This window comes from Schistocerca serialis, chromosome 3 (genome assembly GCF_023864345.2).
Source record: "Schistocerca serialis cubense isolate TAMUIC-IGC-003099 chromosome 3, iqSchSeri2.2, whole genome shotgun sequence".
In the NCBI taxonomy this organism is placed as follows: Eukaryota; Metazoa; Arthropoda; class Insecta; order Orthoptera; family Acrididae; genus Schistocerca; species Schistocerca serialis.
Genome location: NC_064640.1, coordinates 943,772,702 through 943,800,252, shown reverse-complemented (window position 1 = coordinate 943,800,252; position 27,551 = coordinate 943,772,702). Strand labels below are relative to the sequence as shown.

Here is a 27,551-nt window from a genome sequence, read left to right as displayed (position 1 = left end):
TGTAAGAAAACTTATTTACAAAGTTGTTATCTTGTGAATCAAACTACTGAACCTCACATACAGTCATTTTAGCTCTGTACAACAAATATTTTATCAAACAGAATCAAGTCTGAAACACCATACAGTGACACCATGTGAACATGGAACGTTACTCGTAACTAATGCCATTTGATTGAAAGCAAACAGTAGTTCTGTATTTGTGTGAAGATAACATAGAAAACATTACATTATGTTATGGCTATACATTTTATGGAATGATAGCAATAACTCCAATAACTGAAATCCTGATGAAATTAGTGTAAAGCAGCAATGTATTTTAGGGATGATAAAAATTGTTTGAACAACAGAAGAAATCATATCACAGACAAATGGTGTCAATAACTCCTATATTCCTAGGGAAAATAAATAATATTTTCTACATAGTTTACCAGCTTGCCAAGTGAATACAGGACTTCAAAGCAGTTCCAGTGCTAACAAATGAGGCTGTGTTTGAGAGGAGTTCTGCCATCTTGTTTTTGGTTTTATGTGATTTTCCTAGATCATGTATGCCAGGATGACTTCTTTGAAAGATTATGACTTATCCAAACTGAGTTTATTTTCCGTAGTGACCTTGTCATTAATGGGACATCTAGTCACTTTAAAAATGTAGTTCATCAGGATTAACACGATATTTATTTAAGGCTCTCCAGTAGATGGGTCCATGTTTCTTTAACTTGTTAGCTTGAAGCAATAAAAATTTAGAGAAGAAATCCAGTTCAGTGCACTATAGCGTTAAAACTGAAATTTCACTATTAATTGCATACCAAAATACTATTTAATGTGCTATACCAGGTTTTATTTCAGATTGCTGCTTTTTTACTACACAAGTACTGACATTTTTTCTCTGTAAGTAACAATACTTTGATTAAATTAAATATGTGTTACAGAGTATTTGTAACACAAACTAACTATTTTGTCTTTTTTATAAAAGAAATAGTCTATTTAACTTCATAGCTTGACATTGGATTCAACATGCTCACTTACGCGTAATACTCCTTTCCACTTTCAGAGTCACAGTATCTCCAGAACTCTGAAGAAGGGCAATTCCTTCTGACAGTGGCTTCCCTTGTAGTGACTGACCATTGATGGCTAATAAACGGTCACCAACATGCAATGCTCCTGTTTGTTGTGCTAGGCCACCTACCAACATAAATGAAGTAATGCAAAAGTCAATCCAGGATGAACATATCTTTCAGTAATGTGGAGTAACATGTAATAAAAGTTACTGCACAACAATATACAAATTTATACAAGGAGAGAACCCAAACTCAACTGAAAGAATTTTGGTGGTTGTTCAGGGATACTTTATGAGTATTGTGGTATGAAGGGCCATAAAAATAATATTACTATGCAATAAAAACAATAACCAAAATAAAAACAATCTCTTTGGAAGTGTAGGTCTCTGCATATTTGTGAAATAAAAATTTGGTGGTGTGTAGCATTGAATACTTTGTTGCTCCACCCCATTCACTGTAACGTGCTTGCTCAATTCTTAGAACACTGTCCACAAAGTGCTCATGATGTTGCTGCTCCAACTAGCTCCACTCTTCAATGGAGGGCCATCTGAGGTCATCAAGTGTGTGAGGCATGTTTCCAGCAACTAAGTACTGCAGGTTTCAACTGGTACCAGTTGTACTCAGTTGTGTATATGTCAACAGATATCGAAGGCTACTGTATTTGAATCATTTTTATATTTGCCTTTTCCTGATATCCTACCATGTCAAGCTTCTCCATTTGTCACCAACAAAGTCTAAAACTTTAATAGTAGTGGTGCATCAGAATATGGAACTGTATTAGTGGCAATTGAAAACACTGGCACATGATAATACTATGTATGTTCAGTTTATTCCCACAAAACATACATAATGTTGATAATACCAGTTACAATTCAAAAAATGAGTCTTGGGGTAAATGTGAATAAATACTCAATACTTGCTTAAATACATGTACAATGATATTAGTTCAGTATCTGATTATTTCTATAGTATTCCTACATGTCACACTTTACAATGTTCAAATAGTGTTTTGCCACTGTTAGTAACATAACCCGTGCTCTCATGAATAGACTGGCTGATTGCCCTGTCCACCCTCACCTTTTTGCAGCAGCTTGCAACTTCACATTTCTTTTGTCAGTTACAAGAAATGGATAAACAGAATAATAATAATGATAATAATAATAATAATAATAATAATAATAATAATAAAGAGTGAATATAGAGTCAACCATGCTGTACTTTTGAGACTAATCATTTAATGTACCAATAACAATATTATGAAAATGATAATTGCTACTCACCATGTGGAGTAGGTGTTGAGTCACAGACAGGAACAACAAAAAGTCTGATATACATTTGAGCTTATAGGCCTTATTCTAAAGTAGAAAACACCCACACATTCACACAAGCACAACTCACACACACATGACCACCTTCTCTGACCATTGAAGTCGGATTGCAAACAGCAACTACACCTGATGGGAGAAGCTATCTGTGGGTGATGGGTGTAAGAGACTGGGGTGGGGAGTGGAGGGATAGCAGGGTAGAGGGAAGGGGGGGGGGGTTAGCTGTTGGATGTAAGGTACTGCTCCAATGATCAGTGTGATCACACAGCTCATAAGTAAGAGTGTGTGCAGTTTTGAACATGAGAGATAAAACACAGGAACGAAGAGAAAGAGAAGGATGGACTCTGAATAAAGTAATTCCAAAACAGCACTGGGTTGTAGGATGGAAGAAAAATCTCTAGGCAAAATCAAACAATGGAAAATCCAGGTTGGAATAATGAAAATATTATGGAAATTGCTACTCATCATGTAGAGGAGGCATTAATTTAGAAGAAGGCCTTTTGGCTGAGAGCTCAAATGTATAGTTACCCTTTTGTTGTGCCACTCTACAACTCAGTGTCTCCTCTATATGGTGAGTAGCGATCTATCTTTTTCATAATATTGTTGTAATTCCATCATGGATTTTCCATCATTCAATTTTGTCTAGAGGCTTTTCTTCCATCCCAAAACCTAATGCTGTTTTCCTTTGTTGCTATTCTCTATTCTCTAACACATTACTATACTCAGTGTCTGTCTGTCCTTTTCTTTCTCTACTTTCCTGTATTTTACCTGTCACCTTCCAAAATGCACACTGTATCAACCTTCTCGCCCATGCGCAGCACAGAGCTACATGACTGCACTGACTGTCACTGCAGCTTATCATCCACCCACCCCCTCCCAAAACAGCTATCTCCCCCCCACCCCCAACCCCGCCAGCCTCTTACCCTGACCACCCACAGATTGCTTCCCCTATCAGGTACAGTTGTTGTATGCTGTCCAACCTCAGTAGTAGATGGAGTCAGTGGGCATGCCTGTGGGTGTGCAAGTTGTGCTCGTGTGAAACTTCAGAAGGCCTTTAGCCAAAAAGCTCAAGTGTATAGCAGTCTTTGTTGTGCCTGTCTGTGAATCACTATCTCCTCTATATGGTGACCAGCAATCTGTCCTTGTCATAATATTGGCGTTATTCCATCCAGGATTTTTCATTGTTTTATATATCACATTTTTTGTATCCTGGTGTTTTTCAAAAAGACAAGACACTACTTTTTGATATTGTAATTTGTTGTGAAATAAAACTTTTCTGGCTTTCAATAGAGCTGCCATTTATAACCTGTTTAATAAAATTAGAATTATATATTAATACCTTCAGCTGCTGATGGGCATTGATATATACAAACGGGGACAGGTGGAAATGTGTGTCCAGACTGGGACTCAAACCCAGGATCTCCTGTGTGGTGTCACTGCCAGACACCACACTTGCTAGGTGGTAGCCTTTAAATCAGCCGCAGTCTGTTAGTATACGTTGGACCCACGTGTCGCCACTATCAGTGATTGCAGACCGAGCGCCGCCACACGGCAGACCTAGAGAGACTTCCTAGCACTCGCCCCAGTTGTACAACTGACTTTGCTAGCAATGGTTCACTGACAAAATACGCTCTCATTTGCCGAGACGATAGTTAGCATAGCCTTCATCTACGTCATTTGCTACGACCTAGCAAGGCGCCAGTACCAGTTACTATTGATACTGTAATAATGTACCGTCAAGACTGACATTCACCATTAATGGATTAAAGTTAAGTATTCCACCAGCTATGTCCGTTTTTCTAAATTCTAATTTCCTTGTCCTGTTCCAGACCTCATGCCAGCCTGCGGGAGCTAAAATGCGTGCTTTTCGGCTTCCTCTTGTAACCCGGTGTTGGCTCTCCTGCCAACCCACAACATCCTGCTTACATGGTAGATGCTCTAACCATCTGAGCCACCAAGGGCACAGAGGATAGTGTGACTGTAGGGACTATCTCGTGCACACCTCCTGCAAGATCCACATTCTCACCTTATATGTCCACACACTACATTCATAGTGTTCCTACCCAACACACTCATTACTCATGGAAGACATTCTTACCACATCCCGTAAGAGTTTGGGTAATATGTGTGTATCCACACAGAAGGAGAAGGTCATGGCCAGTATTGCCAGAACTATATACTTATAAGGATATGGCATCTGTTCTTTCTGACATATCAATATAAGCATGTAGTTCTGGCAATACCGGCTATGACCTTCATCTTCTGTGTGGATGCACACATATTACCCCGAATTCTTGGTAAGAATGTCTTCCACAAGTAATGATTGTGTTGGGTAGGGACATTACGAGTGTAGTGTGTAGACATATAAGGTGAGAATGTGGGTCTCGCGAGAGGCATGCACGAGGTAGTCCCTGTAGTCACACTATCCTCTGTGCCCTTGGTGGCTCAGAAGGATAGAGCATCTGCCATGTAAGCAGGAGATCCTGGGTTCAAGTCCCGGTCGGGGTCACATTTTCACCTGTCCCCACTGATATATATTAACGCCCGTCAGCAGCTGAAGGTATTAATATATAATTCTAATTTCCTTCTAGACAGGTGCAGGTCATCAATGGTGTCTGTTCTTTTGGACATGTCCAAAAGAACAGACACCATATCCATATAAGTGTATAGTTCTGGCAATACTGACCATGACCCCCTTCTTCTGTGTGGATGCTCACATATTACCCGAACTCTTACGGGACTTGGTAAGAATGTCTTCCACGAGTAATGAGTGTGTTGGGTATGGACACTAAGAATGTAGTGTGTGGACATATAAGGTGAGAATGTGGGTCTCGCGGGAGGCGTGTGCTAGATAGTCCCCGCAGTCACACTATCCTCTGTGCCCTCTGTGGCTCAGATGGTTAGAGTTTCTGCCATGTAAGCAGGAGATCCCGGGTTTGAGTCCCAGTCGGGGCACACATTTTCACCTGTCCTCGTTGATATATGTGGTGTCACCGCCAGACACCACACTTGCTAGGTGGTAGCCTTTAAATCGGCCGCGGTCCATTAGTATACGTCGGACCCGCGTGTCGCCACTGTCAGTGATAGCAGACCAAGCGCCGCCACACGGCAGGTCTAGAGAGACTTACTAGCACTCGCCCCAGTTGTACAGCCGACTTTGCAAGGAATGTTTCACTGACAACTATGCTCTCATTTGCCGAGACGATAGTTAGCATAGCCTTCAGCTACATTTGCTACGACCTAGCAAGGCGCCGTATTCAATTGATAATTAATATTGTGAAGCATGTATCATCAAGAGAGATGTTCTACAATTGTGGATTAAAGTTAAGTATTATATCAACTACTTACTTTGTTTGCAATGCTCAAGATATTGTCCTGTTCCAGACCTCACACCAGTCAGTGTGTAATTAAACGCGTGCATTTCGGCCTCCTCTAGAAAAACAGTGTTGGCTTTTCTGCTAACACTACAATATATGTCAATGCCCATCAGCAACTGAAGGTATTAATATATAATTCTAATTTAGTTCTAGATGGCTGCAGGTCCATATAAGTATATGTTTAATAAAAGGTTAAATTTTGAATATTTTCCGTAACTCCAGGAAATGGGAAATCTATGAACATCACTTTGATCAGAAAAGTTTGGGCTGTAATATTATCAAAATAGATTTTAGAAACATGAGATGGTTCAAAAATTGATGGTTCCTTTAGACTGGATCTTAATTAATAACTTTTGAGGTATGGAGTTTTGAGATTAACCAATTAATTACACTGAATCAGGAACAGTTAGTTTTCGGAAGTGACTAGGTGTTGGTGCTTAAACTGCACTTTTGACACATATATTTTTCCGTAGCAATGAACTGACAATATCCTCAAATCATGATATCTCATGAAGTAAATTTAAGTGAAAACTCTTGCTTCATAATGTTCAGAATTGAAGAAATTATACCTGATTTATATTTATATATATATATGGTGTCTGTTCTTTCCAGAAGGAAAGACTCCATTTTGATCCTGTAGCCATTATGAATCAAGACACAAAGGAATTTATGACATTTAACTCCTAGTGGACATTGATTTACATCAATGGGGAAAGTTGAAAGTCTGTTCTGGACCAGAATTCAAACCTGAGTCTCCTGCTCACTAGGTAACTACTTTGACCTTTAAGCCATGCATACAAAGTGGTCAACACAACTGCACAGTGTGGTGTCACCGCTAGACACCACACTTGCTAGGTGGTAGCTTTTAAATCGGCCGCGGTCCGTTAGTATATGTCAGACCTGCGTGTCGCCACTATCAGTGATTGCAGACCGAGTGCCGCCACACGGCAGGTCTAGTCTAGAGAGACTCCCTAGCACTCGCTCCAGTTGTACAGCCAACTTTGCTAGCGATGGTTCATGCCTACATATGCTCTCATTTGCAGAGATGACAGTTTAGCATAGCCTTCAGCTACATCATTTGCTACAACTAAGCAAGGCGACATATTCAGTTACTATAATTACTTCAAGAATGTATTCTGAACAGATAATATTGTGAATCATGTACCATCAAGAGCGACATTCATCATTGATGGATTAAAGTTAAGTATCAAACTAATTACGTCCACTTTCTGAATTCTAATTCCTTGTCATGTTCCAGACCTCACGTCAGTATAGTCCATCCCTCCTCACGCCAGCCTGCATGAGCTAAAACGTGTGCATTTTGGCCTCCTCTCACGGTGTTGGCTCTTCTGCCAACACAACATACAGACTACCCAAGCATGCCTCCTGTTGCACCCAAATTTTCAACTAATGCACACACTACTGACATAGTGCCCGTACCCATTGTCCTCATTACTCACAGTGTTTCATCAGTTCCTGAAAGAGTTTATGCATAGTGTGCATCTGCACTGAAGGGATCATTAGCCAGTCTTACTTTTATTATATATGTGGTACTTACTTTTCCAGACATGCTCAAAAGAACAGACACCATTCTGATCCTGCAGCCATTGTAAATCAAGACACAGAGGAATTAATGACATTTATCTGCTAGTGAGCATTGATTTATATCAGTGGGGGAAGTTGAAAATTTGTGTCAGACTGGGATTTGAACCCTCATCTCCTGGTCACTATGCAGATGCTCTGTTCACTAAGCCATTCACACATAGTGATCATCACAACTGCACAGACTACCCTAGCATGCCTCCCATCAGACCAAAACTCTCAACGTATCCACATACTACTGATGTAGTACCCCTGCCCAATATACTCATTACTCACAGTGTCCCACCAATTCCTGTAAGAGTTAATGCATGGTGTACATTTGCACAGAAGGAATCACTAGCCAACCTCACCTTAATTATGTGACTGGTGTCTGTTTCGACTCAAACTCTTATGATAATCAGTGAAATGCTGCGAGTAATGAAGATAGTGGGCAGGGGCACTATATTAGTACTCTGTGGATAAGTTGGAATTTGGGTCTGACAGGAGTCATACTTAGTTGGTGCATGCAGTTGTGATGACCATTGTATCTGGATGACTTAGTACTCAGAGCATCTGCCTAGTGAATAGGAGACCAAGGTTCGAATCCTGGTCTGGCACAAATTTTCAACCTTCTCGTTAATATAAATCAATGGCCACTAGCAGCTAAATATCATTAATTCCTTTGTGTTGACAATTTTTGGTAGTTATGATAAAGGCTTAGTGAGAGGTGTCAACGGCATGCCCATGGTTGAATTAAGCATGCTACACTATGTGATCAAAAGTACCTGGACATCTGGCTGAAAATGACTAACAAATTTGTGGCGCCCTCCATTGGTAATGCTGGAATTCAATATAATGTTGGCCCACCCTTAGCCTTGATGACAGCTTCCACTCTTGCAGGCATATGTTCAATCACTTGCTGGTAGGTTTCTCAGGGAATGGCAGCCCATTCTTCACAGAGTGCTGCACTAAGGAGAGGTATTAATGTCAGTCGGTGAGGCCTGGCACCGCGTGGGCATTCCAAAACATCCCAAAAGTGTTCTATCGGATTCAGGTGAGGACTCTGTGCAGACCAGTCCATCACAGGGATGTTATTGTCATGTAAAGACTCTGCCACAGGCTGTGCATTATTAACAGGTGATCGATTATGTTGAAAGATGCAATCGCCATCCCTGAATTGCTCTTCAACAGTGGTAAGCATGAATGTGCTTAAAACATCAATGTAGGCCTCTTCTGTGATAGTGCCATGCAAACCTTTATGGGGTGCAAACCCCCTCCATGAAAAACACGACCACACCATAACACCACCACCCTCGAATTTTACTGTTGGCACTACACACACTGGCAGATGACAGTCACCGGGTATTTGTCATACCCACACCTTGCCATCAGATCGCCACATTGTGTACCTTTATTTGTCACTCCACACAGCCATTTTCCACTGTTCAATCATCCAATGTTTATGCTCCTTACACCAAGCGAGGTGTCATCTGGCATTTACTGGCATGATGTATGGCTTATGAGCAGTCCCTCAACCATGAAATCCAAGTTTTCTCACCTCCCGCCTAACTGTCATAGTACTTGCAGTGGATCCTGATGCAGTTTGGAATTCCTGTGTGATGGTCTGGATAGATGTCTGCCTATTACATATTAAGAACCTCTTCAACTGTGGGTGGTCTCTGTCAGTCAACAGACAAGGTCAGCCTGTACGCTTTTTTGCTGTACATGTCCCTTCGCATTTCCACTACACTATCACATCAGAAACAGTGGACCCAGGGATGTTTATGAGTGTGGAAATCTTGGATACAGATGTATGACACATGTGACACCCAGTCACCTGACCACGTTTGAAGTCCGCGAGTTCTGGGGATCACCCCATTCTGTTCTCTCACGATGTCTAATGACTACTGAGGTCGCTGATATGGAGTACATGGCAGTAGGTGGCAGCACAATGCACCTAATATGAAAACCATATGTTTTTGGGGGTGTCCAGATACTTTTTATAACAAAGTGTACATTTCATATTAAGTTGAATCCTGCCATTGGAGTAAGGTGTTCTTGAAGTGGGTGTTCTGTTTTCACGTATTATCATCTCGAAAGAAAAACTCCTCTGCTAAATGTTGGCTGTAAGGCTGAAAAATTAATACAGTGCTGCATAACCCTTGAATTATCCTTGACAGTGATGAGAAGCAGCTAACATCTATAGATATCTGAGATATACATTGGTCTGCCCATCTCCACTCTTCAATGATTATAGACATTTGCACTCATCAATGAAGGGAAATTAATGCCATTGATCGAATTTCAATCCTGGATGATCCCTTACCCACTTTCTTCATACATCACAGTGGTGGGAGGTTTGTACCATTGTTTATGATGGATGTGTGTAGGATAAATTGATTGTGTGGAGCCAGCTACATACAGTAAAGGTTGACACAGCCCTCCCATCTGCCACTGAAAAGGTAGTGTGCAGTTCATCTGCAGATATTGGTAATGTGCTGGTGTTGTCTCCAGAAAAAGCACTTCAGTAATTTATGTCTCACAATGACAGTTGAGTATTTGAATGATATCACTGTTGTGTATACCAATCTCTCAGGCAGCTTCCCAGGCAGACAACCCTTCTAGCCCTAAAGTGACAACATGTACTTGATTTAAGGTTGAAATCAACCTTTGTGGAATGTTGGCACACTGAACAGTGAAAACCCAAAGTGTATCATCCCAGTCATAGCTGGAGATACAGCAAACTACTGATCTGCAGTGGGGAAGGAGAGGGGGTGGGACCCACTATGTAAACATGAGGGTAGTGCAAAAGCTTTTTGAGCAGTTTATGTATGACAGAGATAGGGAATTTTGAAGAGCATGTGTATATCTGTCAGTGTGTAAATGGGTGGGTGTACACAAAAGCGTACATGTGCTTGCATGAGCATGCATACTGTAATCAATTAAACAGACTAAGGCAATAAAAAAGCATTAAACAATAATGAAGTTATTTGTATTTTCAAACAATCAACATAGTATCATTAGTAAACAGAACTTCAGTAAGATTTGTAATGTCATGCTTAGTAAGCCTTTGCATCTTCACATAGTCTGACAAAGCCACATTGGACAAGAACTGCATTATAAAGTAAGGTAATAGAGTAGGCCAAATTATTTCTAATCTGAGCTACTACTGAACATCAAAAGATATGCAAATCTTGCAACACATCATGTTTGACACATGTTCAGATAAGAGGGACATATTGTTTCACTGATAACACAATTAATGAAGTAAGGAAATCAGGAGCTGTGTTTTCACTCACCAGCACTAAGGGCAGATATTGTTATTGGATCAAGTGGCTCTTCACTGCCAGCTATAGTTATTCCAAGAGGTCCTCCATGTCTCACTAACTCAACAGTGTAAACAACGCTCTTGGTGTCTGCAATATCTGACAACAATCATTATTCTCTTTCTGAACTGTACTACACATAACAGACATAAGATCCATAATAATAAAAACTGTTTTATCTAACAGGAAACATTTTATCTAACAGGAAACATGATCTGAATCCCATTAGTTTAATGTCATTACAGAAAATTACTGTGTTTACATAATTTAATGTAATTGATGCTAGATCTGATTCATAATAAAAATTCCTGTAAGCAACAAATACAAAATACTAGAGTTCTTAAACACTAATTATTATGAACAATCAGCATTAACAGATGCTTCAACATTTTAAAAGCAACAGCTTTCTTTTCAGGTGGCCTTATATACAGTTACAATGTTTTCTGTCTAATGCAGTCTGAAGGTGAGAAAGAGTTTTGATGTACTCATACTGTCAATGCAATAAAAAAAATCAACAAAATGCAGCAACAATAAACTTTAATTTGAATCAGAAACATAGCAAAAAATATACCAAAACTATTAAAAAAGTAGTAGTACAGAAATTTCAATCTAGAGCAACAATCTGCTACTGCAAATAAAACTTTAGGCAAGCAATATAAAACTGTAGGCAATCGAAATCCTTACAATAAAAAAGCTATAAACATCTTATCCTTCATATCTCTGTAAAGGGATGTCAACATTCACACCTTTAGCTGTGCCTGAAATATTATTTTATCTTTAGAATGCAAAATCCAATACATTTAGTAATGCATAAATCCAGAATTAGGTGTACATGTTGTCATGGTCATCAGTCTAAAAACTGGTTCCATGCATCCCTCTAAACTAGTCTTTTCTGTGCAAGGCCCTTCACCTCTGCATAACTACTGCAGCTTATAGACCTTTGAACCTGATTACTATACTCAGATCGTGGTCTCCCTCTACAGTCTTAACTACCACATCCATAACTCTCTTACACTAGCAAGTTGACAGTTCATCGATGCCTCAGTATGTGTCTGATCAATTGGTCCCTTCTTTTACTCAAGTTGTGCCACAAATTTCATTCCTTAGCAATCAGTTATGCACCTCCTCATTAGTCATTTGATCTACCGATATCATCTCTAACATTCTCCTGCAGCACCACATTTCAAAAGCTTGAATTCTCTCCTTATCTGATGTTCACTTTTACCAGTTTTTCAATTCTACTGTAAATTATTATAGCCAGTAATTTGCAACCACGACTTATTAAACTGCTGCTTCAATAATATTTGCACCTGCCAGCACCTGATTTCTGTGTAATAGGCATTATTACATTCTTCTTGAAGTAAAAGGATATTTTGCTTGTTCTATACAGGGTGACCATTAATAGAACTGACAGAATGCAGTGACAGATTTCTGACTGGAAATGGAGGCAAAAAGGTCCTATGAACTTGTGTCTGGAAATGCACTGTTGCAACAGTAGATGACACTGATGAATTAAACTTCCTCTGACAACATGCTCTGTGTTCCTTGTGTGTTGAAGGCTGTATGATTGATGCATCATCCTGTAATCAGAAGAATTATCCAGTATTCCTGTCAGGAACAAACTAAGACTGCCTTTGTGTATGGCCACGTAGATGGAAATGGTCAAGAGGCAGCACAGCTATACCAAAACAAGTACCCTGACAGACACCAACTGCATCACATAGCATTTCAAGCCCTTTCTGGGCATTTGTGTGACCATGGGTCCTTTCAGACAGACAAATGTGCAGGGAGGTGCTGGACTGACCGTACGGCAGATTTGGAGGACCAGGTTCAACAGGATGTTGAGACAAACCCTAGTACAAGCTCCAGACAACTGGTCCACCAACATGATGTAAGTCAAAGTACGATTCTGTCAGCTTGTTCCCAACATGAATATTGGACCATTTCTGATGCCTACAGTACAGTGTGGCAGTCGCACAGGCTACAACACAGAAGGAGACATGGCATGTGGTCAGAGAAACTTTCACTGGCCAGCGTCAGAGCCATCTACCGTGGCAACGATGCACTTCTGGACACATGCTCACAGGACCTTTCTTCCTCCATTTCCAGTCAGGAATCTGTCCCTGCAGTTAGTTGGTTTTATTAATGTTCACCCTATATATCTTGCATTTGGTACAGAATAGTGTCAACATGGCTCTCTCAATGATCTTAATAATTCTAAAGGAATGTTGTATATGGTTTTGATTTAGGTGTTTCAGTCCTCTGTCAAACTCTTCTAACTGTATCATATTTCTCATACCATCTTCATCTACTTCCTCTTCTATTTCTATAACATTGTCTTCACATTTCCTTTCTTTCTATAACTCTTCTATATATCCATTCCACCTTTCAGCCTTCCCTTCTTTGTTTTGTACTGGCTTGCCATCTGTGCTTTTAGTATACACACAGTTGCCTCTCTTTTCACCACAGGTTTCTTTAATTTTACTATAGGTGGCATCCATCTATCTTTCTGTAAGTCATGCAGGCTTCTACAGCCTTTCATTTCTATTCTAGCCAATCCTGCTTTGCCATTTTGCACTTCTGGTCAACCTAATTTTTTAGACACCTGTGTTCCCTTCATTTGCTGCATTTTGTGTTGTCCAAAGATTTCCAATGGGCCTTTATATTTTTGCCTATTTGAGCTTCTGTCACCTTTAGTATTTCATCACTCAGACCTACCCAGTCTTCTTTTGCCGCATTTCTTTCTGCTGTTTCAGACAGTCCTCACCTAACGCTGTCTGAAATGTTTCGCTATCAGTGATCCTTTCAATTTATCCAGGTCCTACCTTCCTACAGTTTCTTCAGTTTTAATCTGCAATTTGTAAGCAATAAATTACAGTCAGAGTCCCCATGCATCCCTGGAAATATTTTGCGGTTTAAAATCTGGTTTCAGAGTTTCTGTTTACCACTATATAATCTATCTGAAACCTTTCAGTGTCTCTAGGTCTCTTCCACTTATATAACCTTCTTCCATGATACTTCAGTCAACTATCAGCAAGAATTAAATCATGCTCTGTGCAACATTCTACCAGGCAGTTTCCCCTTTCAGTCCTCTCCCCCAGTCCATGTTCTCCTATTTTTCCTTCTAATCCTTTTCCTACTATCAACTTCAAATCCCAAATTACATTTAACTTTTGTTTCCCTTAACAATTTGAATAATTTCTTTTATCTCATCAAATATATCTTCATCATCCATGGAGCTACTCACCATATAAACTTGTACTACTATAGTGGGTGTTGTCTTTGTTTCCACCTTGGCTATAATAATGCATTCACTATGCTGTTTGTAATGGCTTACCCATATTTTCACTCCTCCACTGCCCCTACTTGATTTTGTGTTGATAAACTTGTATTCACATGACCAGAAGTCCAGTTGTTCTAGCTGACACACTTCACTGATGCTCCTATATCATATTTCACCCTATCCATTTCTCTTTTTAAATTCTGTAACCTACCTACCCAGTTACAGGATCTAACATCCCACGTCTGACATGTAGAATGCCACTTTTTTTCTCCTGATGACAACATCCTCCTCATTAGTCTCCATCTGGATACTCTAATAAGGGACTATTTTATATCTGGAATATTTTCCCCAAGAGGGTGCTATCAGCGTGAAGCCATCTAGTAGAGCTGCATGTCCTCTGGAAATACAATGGCTGTAATTTTTCCTTGCTTTCAGTCATTTGAGGTACTAGTATAGCAAGGCCATTTTGGCTATGTTAGAAGACTAGTCCAGTCAGTCATCCATATTGGTGCCCCTACAACTATTGAAAAAGCTGCTGTCTCTCTTCAGGGACCATATGTTTTCCTGGCCTCCCCACAGACAGCTCTCTGACAGTATTGCTATCTATATCATAAAGCATCCAAGCCACTCACCTCAGTAATGCTCATAGTTTATGGATGGGGGAGGATGTGGGAGGTGGGAGCAGGAAGGGGGGTATTGGACGTACAGTCTAACAACCACCCAATTACCTTAATATATACAATGGATTACTAAAAAAAGAACATGATCACCATAGAAGAAGAAATGAATACATATGAAAAAATACTAGGTTCTATATTACTCTAAACAATCTATTTTATTTGTTCTACAAGCAATGACAAATGATACTGGTCCAATAACAGTGGTTGCAAACCTAACTATCCTAAGGACATCAAACACGTCCATGCCTGAGGCAGGATTCAAACCTGCGACCATAGTGGTCGTGCGGTTGCTCAGCCACTACAGCTTTTGGTTGCATTTACACACAACTCAAAAATCAAAGTTTGTCAAAGCATAGAAACATTGACAGTTGTTCCTGAAGACATATGATTTATTTTTAATAGTTTCTGAGAATGAATACATTTCTTGTATACCTGTACGCAACAACTTTCTACATGTAGTGAAGTTCCACGAATCACATGCAACATTTGAAATTAGAGACAATTCTGCATGATCTGAATTTTATCACTGATTAAACAGTGATAATATTTGTGGGAGAAAGTATCTAATAGCTAATTGTACCAGTGAAAAATTGTCTGTTACAAATGGGTCACTGTGGATGAATCAGGCTATCATGTCAAAAACTGTAAGCTCTATCAAAACTAGAAGTTCAGCAACAAATAGTGTAACAAGAATTATTAGGAAGCAGTTAGAGACAGTAATTGTGAAACCTGTACAAATGAAATATGCAAATCACAGTCAAGCAAAAATAATCTGAGGTCTTGTAAGAGTAGCAATGAGACACAAAAAAGGCTCACATATCAGTTCTGTGAAATTGTGAAGTAAAGCTACAATGTAAAAGAAGATTGTGAAATTGTCAATGATGACATTGGCAGTAAGGAAGGCAATCCCATAAGTAAAAAACCTGTGCTCCTCAATGCTCCTACAGTTATTTTAAAAAGATGCTTTTATTAAAGCATTTCCTGAACATCAACAAATCATTTAAAGTAATGGTGTGTACTGTGTCAGCACTGGTCTGCCTATTTTACGGTATATCTTTCTCCTCCAATAAGGATGAAGTTCATTGTCTGTGCTGCCCGATGGTGTGACAAGGTCACATGGTGCTAGCATGTGGTACAGGGTGTGGCAGCAGGTGGAGTGTGGTGTGACAGCCAGGTCAGAGGTGGGAGGACTGTGGATTGAGTGGTGTGCACATGGGCTTAACTCCAGATTGGGAAGAGATTTTATTTCAAATTTCAACTGAGAACTCTGTTCAAGTTCTGCCAGCATGGTGAGGGTGAGGCCATGGTTAAGAACAAAATCAAAGCTCTTTGTTCCCTATTTTCAGATGTGCTAACAAAGAAACTGGGGGTCACCCACATGCTCAAGTATGGCATTTACTTAGTGAACCACATTCCAGTTAAGGCAATACTGCATAGGTTACCTCCACCTATGATGAAGATATTACTAGAAAAAAATAAATAAAATGTTAGTAAAAGGTGTCATTCACCCCTGTAAGTCACTGTACATGGCACCAATACTTCTGGTACCTAAACTGAGTGAGTAATTTTGGTCAGTAGTGGATTATTGGGAATTAAATGGAAAGGTGGTATTAAGGTTGTTACCTTTACCAGACCTTCACTGACAATCTGGGTGGTTCTGAGGGACACTGGATTTTACCACAAAGCTTGCAACCAAATACCTTTAGATGAACAATCCAAGCCAGTCACTGTGTTTACCCTTTGGGCTGGCAACAGGGGCTGCTGTCCTGTCACAATTGATGGCTGTTGTATATTCTGATGTGACATTCAGATTTGTGTACCACTATTTAGACAACTTAGTGGTACACAGTAACTTGATTCAGGAGCACCTGCCACATCTGGAGGAAGTGTTCAGGCAGTGATAGAAAGCAGGGCCTGCTGTAAATACTGAGAACGTAGTTTTTGCCTCTCCTTCAATGACATTTGTGGCACATATTGTGTCAGGAGAGGGGATCTGCATCGATCCTGACCGAGTGGAGGTTATAAAATAAGTGCCTTGTCCATGAATGTTAAACAGGTTGCTCAGTTTGTTGGGATGGCAAATTTCTTCTGAAAGTTCATTCAGAGGCTTGCTGAGAAAGCAGCTCCTTTGGATGAACTATACTCACAGCGGTGTAAATTTACTTGACAGTCTTCTCAGGAGGCTGCATTCTTAGCGCTTAAACAAGCTTTACAGTCTGTGCCAGTATTAGCTCCACCAGATTTTAATAAAGAATTTATTTTACAAACTGATACCTTTGAAGAAGGACTTAATTGGATTCTGTTACAAGAAAAAGAAGGGGAGCAGAGGGCTTTACTTATGCCTCACAAGGGTTAAATGAGATAGAGAGGAAGTAATCCATGTATGAGCCAGAAGCGCACACTGTTTTGTTTGGGATTCTGAAATGTAAGTACTATTTGAAACACCAGAAATCTATCCTGGGAACAGACAGTTAAGCACTGAGCTGGGTACTTGCTAGACCCCAGAGACAGGATGCATTGTGAGGTGGGCTACCAGGATTCTCACATTTAGATTTGAGGACCACAATGTCAAGGTCTCTGAGATGTGTTGGCTGATGGTTTAAGCCACATGTATGAACAGAAAGATGATAGTCCAATGCATCATCCTCCAGAGGCTGAACAGGAACATGTAGATCAAATTAGTTGCATCTTGATTCAGATCCCTAGTCTCTTCAGAGATATTAGAGAATTTCAAGATCAGGACGAACATTTGAGTGTCATAAAACAGAGGACTGAGAATGATGAGTGTGTCATCCCTTATTTAATGAAAGATCAGGTTCTGTGTTTTAAGGTGTGGGTGGGAATTTTGGGACATATGAAACACAGGAGAAGATCTGGGAGTTTTTATGATAGCTGAAAACAGACATAGAGATTTGCAAGATGGTAGCCAATGGTCAAGTATGTGCTCTGAGTAAACATGCTCAGAATACCAACGTCAGGTACTTGGCTTCGAAAAACGTTGATAAGACATTTCAGTGCATATATATTGGTTTTGTGGGTCTCCTGCCAAAATCTAGGGATGAGAACAAGTATATTTTGGTTTGTATTGATGCCTGTACCAGACTCATATGGTTGTTACCCACTGGAGGGGTGACAACCTGCCAGACACCCAGAATTTAAGGAAGATGTTTTGGGCCTTCAGACTGCTGAAATCCATCATTACTGATAGTACGAGCTGTTTTACTGCCAAGGCAATTAAACAATTATGTTTACAGATAGGGGTGCAACACAACCATAACCCCATACTATCCTAACCCCTCTTACACTGAGCACCTTAACTGCAATCTGAGATCTGCACTACCTACCTACCATCATAAAGATCAAAGTAACTGGGACTGTTCTCTATGTTGATTGACTATGGCATTTCATATCACATATCACGTGGCCCTCGGATCAATGCCATCCAAGTTACTTCTGGGTTATCAGGTGGCAACTCCACTATGCACCTTGTAGACAATCGAGGATCTATTGCTTGAAGGGAAAAGTCCTCAACTGGTTGCTGTACAGAGGAAATTAGCCAGGAGAAATGTCCAGAATTCCCAAAGGGAGGAAGTTATGTGTTATAACCAGCAGCAATGGCCAAATTCTTACTGAGTGGGTGATGTGGCCTACATTAAGAATTTCCAGAAGTTTACTAAGGTGGGTGCAAGGAATCTCTAAAAAATTGTTGCCCCATTACAGAGGGTCATTGTGTATTAGAAGATTTCTTACCATGGTAAAGGTGCTGTCACAAGATTGACAGACTGGCAAGGAGGTTACAGCTCACATCACTCAAATTAAGCCAGATGCTAAGAATTAACGAAAGGAGTTTTCAGTCCCAGCCGAATACATCACATCCAGTTCTCAGTGCTCATTTGATGGAACATTACCAGCTTCTATTAGCAGTGGCCAAGCAACATCACTGACATATATTTGTCCGTTCATCATTGCTGTTACAAGCAACTGAATGTAAAAACAGGAAGCACTCTTGCCACCAATGCCCTGTGATTTTGTGGTTGCACCTGTACGTCATTTATGAACTATGCACTCAAATTCTTTCCAAACTCTTCACAGTTGCTGTTTCACCTTTACTATCTCAGTAAGACTGTTCTGGCTGTTGCTACAAACTAAGGTTAATGACCAAATTGTTTAGAAGCTGCTCTTGTAGCATTGCCTCAGGTTTGTGGTTCCATACTTCCTCTACAGCTAGTAAATATTTGCTAAGCCAAGTTTCTGATGGCTTATTGCCCAGCAAATGTTAGAAATGGACCATATTATCTACAGGAGCAAGCAACACCACCCATACAAACTCTAGTACCATGCAGTAAACTGAGAACCAACAGCAATTCATTTCAGAACATTCATGCTGGATCAGCATCCCAAAGCTACCTCTGTTATGCATCAAACCTACACCGGTATGTGTTCAACATTGTCTCTAGGCCACCAGCAGACTTCCATCTTCCTATTGGTCAGCTGATATCATCATATCACTACTCCATGTGTTTCCTCAGGTACATGTCTGGTGAAATCATTTCACTACCTGTCCCACCCACAGACTGCCATTATGTAAAGGATTTCAGTCAGTTTCACCTATTACTGATGAGACCAGTGAGTCTCACCAGCCACAGCCACTGCAGCCTGAACCCACAGTATTTCACAGCCTCCACTTAACCCTCCACCTGATTCAAAACTAATCCACACCAAACAAGCTTCATCTTCATTTTAGTCAATCTTCTTATTGTGTAAAGGCTGAAAATTCAAGAAAATCAATACTTGATTGAAATTTTTCAGGGGATTCCATATATCAAAAGTCCCTCTACTACCAAATCACTAACAATTATATTTATAAATTCATATGTTATTATAGAGTATGAAATCTTCCATCTTGCTGTAATGAAGCAAGTGACACAACAACCACCTACAATAATGTTACTAGCAAATAATGAAACGGTTACAGTAACAAATAATTCAACAGCTGGTAGTCCAATAGTTACCACCTCTGTCACCAAAGAGTATTAACCCCTTAACATATTGATTTTTTTCACAATTATATCCCAAGAGACAATATTTTTTATTAATGAAAAACATCCTATAATGTATGTATTTAGGTGTATAAAGACAGCCTTTAAAGTGCAAAATAATGAGTTACAAAATTTTGAAGATCACCAATAATAAAATCCCAAGTATACTCGTACACTGGACTTTGACTAAAATATCATGAAATTTCAAGCCATTTTTTAGTTTCTGTGTAGTTATGAAGTCTAACCATGTGTTTCACAACAGTTTTCTGTGAACATAAATTTTGGAGGAGGTTACTGATGCACGGTGGATGTATTTGTCTCATACCTCTGGTGAGCACTTGTCACTCAGCTGATGAACTGTCATCACTTTCAGTCTCTGATGAAGTGATGTCATATTCTTCTTCACTTTCTGAGCCGTTAAATTCACTAAAGAATCACTACAGCCATCCTTTTTTGAAAGCCCAACCTAAACAACAATAGAGAAGAGACGCTGAAAGCTACAAATGTAGGACCAGATGCTGTCTAGTGGTCAAACACTTAACCATCTGTGCTGAAATGGACATAAACAGGGTTTTATTAAGTTATTGAAGGTCTGTTTTTAAGCTGCTTGAGTATACTTGGGATTTTAAGTATACACCAAAATAATAAAAACAAAATAACTTGCAATTTTATGTTAAGAGGTTAACAATTAATCAGTTACTACATCTTCCCATTTAATTTCCCTGACTTCTGCCCAGTGTACAGTTGACTGAGAGCCCTACACTGCTCACCTGTCCCACAAGTTATTAGTGCACAAGGTATGTGACAAATATCAACAGTGCATTCGGGAGGACGACGGTTCAATCCCACGTCCGCCCATCCTGATTTAGGTTTTCCATGATTTCCCTAAATGGCTCCAGGCAAATGCCGGGATGGTTCCTTTCAAAAGGGCATGGCTGACTTCCTTCCCTGTCCTTCCCTATTCCAATGAGGCCAATGACCTCGCTGTCTGGTCTTCTTCCCCAAAACAACCAACCAATATCAACAGTACATCTTGTCTTTATTGTGGGCAAGATGAGAAGTATTCTCACTAGTGCAAAACAATGCTCAGAATGGAATTTTACAGAGGTGGTGCTGAATTATTAAAGTTTCAGATCACTGTAATGCAAGCAGAAGAAATAATTGGAATTTATCATACTTGCTCTTTTTTCAGAGTGCATCTAAAATCTCCATACCCAAACCAGTCAATCTAATTCAAATAATGGGAATTTTTGACTAGCCTCAGAAAAGTCCATCACCTACTCTACATTCAAGACCTACCTCAAAGTGCACATAATCAAATTCCACAAATTATAATGCCATACATCTACAACTGAGAAAATGCATATTTTAGCAGACCAGTTTAAACAGTGAGAACATTCATCATTCATGCAAATGTGATAGTTGTTGTACATCACAACCAACAGTGCAGGTGTTTTTTCCTCAGGCAGCATCCAATCTGGGTAAATTATGCTCACAAGGGTGCTTTATCCAACAAAAGAATGTATCATGGTCCTTGGTTGTGCATCTTACATGTTACACAGTTACTCATATCACTCTGTTCTGCTGTGCACTAACAGTCACCAAGAAGTGCTTTTGCACTATCTCTGTCATCACTGCCAGTAAGCCCAAGCTGTACCATAATGATATACATTCCACAACTGTAGATACCACCTGCATCACAACATCCTTGACATTGTCTGGACTTGATGCATGTCAGTAAACATACTGAAGTGTGTAGATGAATTATGAATTGATACAGAGCATTCAGATTGTTGAGGGAGATGAAAATCTGTGTTTGGGGACAAGAATGCATAGGAAAAGGAAGAGAAGGAAAATTAATAGGGGAAAATTAATTGTGGGAAAGGGCTGAAGTCACCTGGAAGAATAGTGCACATAGCACAATTTACTTGTTGCTGTTGTTTATATGGGAACGATCTGGAGACACTGAAAGGTTTCAGTTACATTATGTAATGGTACAACAGAGATTTGAAAACCAGATTTTATTCTGCAAAACACTTTCAGAAGCAAATGTAGACTGTGACTATAATTTATTGGTTATGAACTGTACATGAAATCCCAAGAAATTATAGAAATATAGGAAATTATGGAGATGACAGTTTGATAATTTGAAAGAATCAGAGGTTTTTGAGAGCATCAAAAGGAGCATTAGGAAACTATTCAGGGGAAACGAACACAATACAAGTTGAATGATGTAATGTAACAGCCTTGACTCACATGAAGGAGCATGTGTTACACAATTTTTAACATATTACTCAGTAAACAGCTTTTAATGTGTCACCTGATACACTGTATCAACAGAAGTGTTCTTATATAACTACATTTCACAATTATTATTCAATATAATTCTAAGTATTTGAAAATTATCTGTGTATCTTTATGTAATGCAGTTATCTTTTGTATGGAATTGTCATTTTGGAAGTTACAGCAGTCTGGCACAGAAACATCAATACTGTTTAGAAGTGTATAACATAAAGTTCAAAGTAACTCACTAAACTAAAAATGTAATCATTGAGTGGGAATATACATAAATTTTAGTAATCAAAATAATTATATAATTTAGAATAAATTTAAAGTTTTTTTGGAACTATTTGTTGTAGCTCATGTTTTACAAAATTTTGTACAAAAGTTCAAATGATGTAAAAAACCAGTGGTAAGCATTTTGCTTTCTATTGCATAACATACTGTTATGCACAAGTTACTATGAATATGTAAATTTTCATTATAACATAACTACAGTACCAGAATCAACAATGAAGTTTTCATCACCAACTGTTACTTGCTGGTGTTAGGCTAAAGAAGTGACATGCAGTTTAGTTGTCTATGTTATCGAAGAGTAGTAGTACTGACTTGGCTCTGATAATTGTATTGTATTTTATGCTGTATCATGATAAGTGTGAAAAATTGTGACTTTATCTGCTGCATCTGGAAAGGATAAATTGGAAGATAATGGTATACATAAATATTGTCATGTTATTATTTTATGGTCAAGAACCCTGGACTGTTTATTCTACTTCTAATGACATCTGATTAGCTAATGGCATGTGGTGATATGTCTTGAGTCAATGTAGCAACAAAATCACCTGATATATGATACTGTAATTAATAACATTGAAAAAGTCAGATAATTTTATGTTGAAACAATCACATAGGTACAATAGGTGGGGAGTTATGAAAGATGTAATAGTTAAGGCAGCAGAGGAACAACTAGGCAAAGATACAAGACCAAGTAGAATTCCTGGGATAACATATGAGGTAATGAATTTCATTTACAAAAAGAGAAAATATGGAGACCTAGCAAATGAAGCAGACAAGACAGAATACAGGCATCTAACAAAATGTGACTGACAGGAAGAGGAAAATGGCAAATCAGGAATGGCCAGATGAGAAATACAAAGTAGTAGAAGTGTGCAAGACTTCTGGGAAAGATTGAGGCCACCAATAGGGAAAATTAAAGTAACCTCTGGAGAAAAGAGAATGTATGACTATTAAGGGCTCAGATGATAAGCCAACACTAAGCAAAGAAGGGAAAGATGGGAAGAGAAACAACCATGTGGGGACCTCACCACTGATGATGCAAGAGGCCTTTGGCTCTCTAGCCTTGCTGATTTAATTGTGAACAGTTGTAATGTGTGCATGCATTTCTGTTGTACACAAAATATCACACAAATGGCAGTGATATGAGTCAGCCCTCCTGCAGGGAGGAATATCTTTGGCTCTGTAGATCTGCTGAGTTTGCTATGAACATATGTATTGCGTGCTTCCATTTCTGCTGTACATCAGTTGTCAGTAATATGGTATGTGTTAGTTGCATTTACTAGCATTCTGCTTCATTCTGTGAACACTCCCCACCAGAACCTCTACAGTGGTGACCCCACAATGAACAGCAGCCTCTACTTCAATGTAACAAGTGTACTTCATCAGATTGTGTTTGCGTTGACAACAGAACCATTCTATAATTGCAGTCTTTTTGAACAATTTGGACAAAATGATGACTTACAAAGTGACTCGCATAATGTTCTCATTACCCTGATCAGTCCACAGATGGTGTGAAAAACAAAAGTGTCATTCCGCTGTGTCTTACCATTGACAACAACAATGGTGAATGTGTGCAGGAACAGTGTGTAGCACATTCTGACCACCTCTCTGATTTCAATGGCAAGACAAATCTAGCCTCACATTAACAAGACAGTTACAGATAACTATTTCATGTCTGCATGACAATAACTTGCATGATTTAATCATTCTACGCACATCAGGAATGATCCAGTCAAACTCATCCGTAATCCAATGTGGGGCCTAGCCAGCTGGGCCATGAGGGAAGACTCCCGGGTTTCCGCCCATGTTGGACACAGTCCAAAGGATCTCTGACCAAAAGTTCCAGCACATCCACAACAGGTCTCCTGAAGAGCACACACATGACCGTGTACGCAACCTAAACTGCTGACCTACAACCAGAACAGTCGGTGACATGGTTCATAATCATTGAATTCATACTACACATTTATCATCCATGATGCTGTCAAGTTTGTGGTCCTACTCCGCAACTTAGAGGATCATGCTGATACTGTTAATCATGTCATACAACACCTCCATCTGAATGAAAATTCAACATTGCAAAAGCAGCTTTGCTCCAGCGACTTGTCAAGAGGCCACAGCAACAACTGCGACAAGTAATTTACCGGGAACAATTGGGCAGCAGGATACCATCTCAGCTATGCAGTGATCAACCCAACTCTTATGCCACACAGTATGCTCTGGGTGCTCTGGTTAATTAAATTACCATCTCAGATACAGTTGGTGATGATTTCATACAAAAACGAAACAAAAGAAAACAGATTATTTCTGACTGACAGATTTTTTGCAGTCCCACAGCAACAAGAATACTCAGATATGATGTACAACAGTAAAAATCCCAAAATCCCCAGCACATTCGTGGACAAACCATGCCAGTTGCAGTCACAAGGAGATGTTGAGACCCGAGTGTTTACATACTCTCATGAGTGACGTCACTAGCATCTGTTTCAGGAGACCTTTGACTGGACTTGACTGCCACTGCACCTGCCAGCAGTAATATTCTTCACAGCAGTGAGGCAGTGCACTGCAGCTGTGTTGGTTTCACTCCTGCTTTCATGACCAGACACACAACTGCTCCACACTGTGCAATCACCCAAAAGCGAGACACAATCTGGACTGCAGCACACAACAAAGCAGCCTACAGCTCAAGCAAGTGGGTCAAACTAGTTTTGCCCCATCTACAAGTGACAGTAGTCAACTGCATGTGTTAGACAACTCAGCAAATCAACACTTTCTGACAGACACTGGCTCTGAAGTAAGCACCATTGCTGGGTAACGGCCACAAACAGAACATTCAATGCCTAACATCCAACTGTGTGCCACAAACAACATTCTTGTGAAATTGTTTGGAACCATCACACGAACTATGGACCTCAGTTTGCATTAGAAATCATGGCTGTTTGTGATCAAAGACGCCCACAAACTGATCTTGAGAGTGGATTTTCTCCATCAGTTTCACCTGTCCCGTGAGCTAACACGAGATATTCTCAGGCAAACCAGCTGTGGAGAGTCAGTACTCGGTATCACTCACAGTTCAACAGAAAAATTCACATGCAGCTGCAGAGGTGACTATTCTGGTAATAACCCCCTTGCCCCCTTAATTTCCACATGTGACACCTGCCTGCAACTACTTAATGAGTGTCAGGCTTTGGAGTACAAACTAAAGTTATGGCAAAAAGTTATGAAGAAGGAAAAAAGGGGAAGCTACTGCTACACAACAAGAATTTACAACTGAAAACTGAAGTACATTCATTAGGTAGGAAATTGGATCCTATGCAATCTTATTTATGACTGTTACAATGAGAACAGCATTACCATCTGCAAATTCCTGTTGTGAATGAGACAGCAACTGCCACAACATCGATGGTCTACATACATGAATAGTGGACAGTCGATGCATACTGCACTGCACAACTCACCATAAATGCAGGTCAGTATGATGAACTTTTCTGACAGTGTGCATGCATCCTCTACATGTGCTCCTACATCCACCTCCCCCCCCCCCCCCCCCTGCCAACATAATGTGTGTGAAAAGTGTCAGACATGGCACATGACACAGTGCATGAAATTAACACCATGCCAAGTCCACTAGATCCATGCATCATCCTAAACCCACATGGATTTTGTGAGATGTACCCAGCACAGTGACACAGGCACCACTCAGACAGAAGACAACATGCAAGAAACGAGAGATGACAAAGCATCACCTTATTCATCATCACCACAAGCAACCCTCCCATGCTGCTGCTTGAGATCTTCACCAAACAGCAATCTCGATACAGATGTATCTGATGGCCTCCTCCTACCTTAGCGAGTCTCACCTGCACTAATTGAGGAGGAGGGGGCAGGGGGCACCATCACTGCATTCCTTTGCTGAGAAATGGCCCATTTGTGTCCTGCCTTGCAGCAGGTCATGGTATGGCTGGTCATGCACAGCTGCATGAAGAACACATGAGTGGCTGGTACTCCACCCCTCACCAGTGTTCTGCATTGCAATGGATGGGGCTCTTTGGGGACTTTACCAATGATGACACAAAAAAATCACACAAATAAGACTCTTTGGCAGTGAAATGAGTTCAGCCATCCCAGAATGAGGAATAACTTTGGCTGTCTCACCTTGCTGATTTCAATATGAACAGTTTATTGTGTACATGCATTTCTGTTATATGTCTATAGTTGGTAATAAAGTGTGTGTTAATTGCATTTAATAGCATCCTGTTTCATTATGTGAGAAGTCCCTTCCAGAATCATTACAAATGCATAGAGAGGTCACACAAAGGAAAGACACTTGATGAAAACATTATGGAGAGGGTAGAGGAAGTAGATGAAGATGAAATGCAAGTTGTGACACTGAGAGACGAGTTTGACAAATCAGTGAAAGATCTAAGTTGAAATATGGCAACTAGAGTAGACAAAATTCCCTTGGAGTTATTAAGATCTCTGGTAGGCCAGCTGATGCAAAACAGTTCTGTCTGCAATGTAAGATATAGGAGATGAATGAAATAGCTTCAGACTTCAAGAAAAATGTAATAATTTCAATTGCAAAGAAGGCAAGTACTGGCAGGTGTGAATACATCTACATCTACATCTACATGGATACTCTGCAAATCACATTTAAGTACCTGGCAGAGGGTTCATCAAACCACCTTCAAAATTCTCTGTTATTCCATTCTCATATAGCAAGCGGAAAGAACAAACACCTATATCTTTCCGTGCAAGCTCTGATTTCCCTTATTTTATCATGGTGATCATTTCTCCCTATGTAGATTTGTGTCAACAAAATATTTTTGTATTCATAGGAGAAAGTTGGTGATTGGAATGTTGTGAGTAAATTCCGTTGCAACAAAAAACGCCTTTCTTGTAATCATGTCCAGCCCAAATCCTGTATCATTTCAGTGACACTCTCTCCCATATTTCGTGATAATACAAAATGTGCTGCCCTTCTTTGAACTTTTTTGATATACTCCATCAGTCCTATCTGGTAAGGATCCCACACTGAGCAGCAGTATTCTAAAAGAGGATGGACAAGTGCAGTGGAGGCAGTCTCCTTAGTAGATCTGTTACATTTTCTAAGTGTCCTGCCAATAAAATGCAGTCTTTGGTTAGTCTTTCCCACAACATTTTCTATGTGTTTCTTCCAATTTAAGTTGTTCATAATTGCAATTCCTAGGTATTTAGTCGAATTTATGGCCTTTAGATTTGAGTGATTTATCGTGTAGCCGAAGTTTTACGAATTCATTTTAGCACTCATGTGGATGACCTATTACTT

At 39.8% G+C, this 27,551-nt stretch overlaps 1 protein-coding gene across 1 annotated transcript in view; it reads right to left on the bottom strand.

Annotated features, from left to right (window-relative positions):
- Positions 1-27,551, bottom strand: part of LOC126471289 (glutamate receptor-interacting protein 1) — a 445,652-nt gene that overhangs the window by 98,416 nt on the left and 319,685 nt on the right. The window contains exons 10-11 of the mRNA XM_050099408.1: positions 10,638-10,763; positions 1,024-1,179 (exon numbers count right to left, since the gene is read on the bottom strand). Of these exons, the coding sequence (XP_049955365.1) occupies positions 1,024-1,179; positions 10,638-10,763 (282 nt within the window). The remainder of the gene's footprint in view (positions 1-1,023; positions 1,180-10,637; positions 10,764-27,551) is intronic.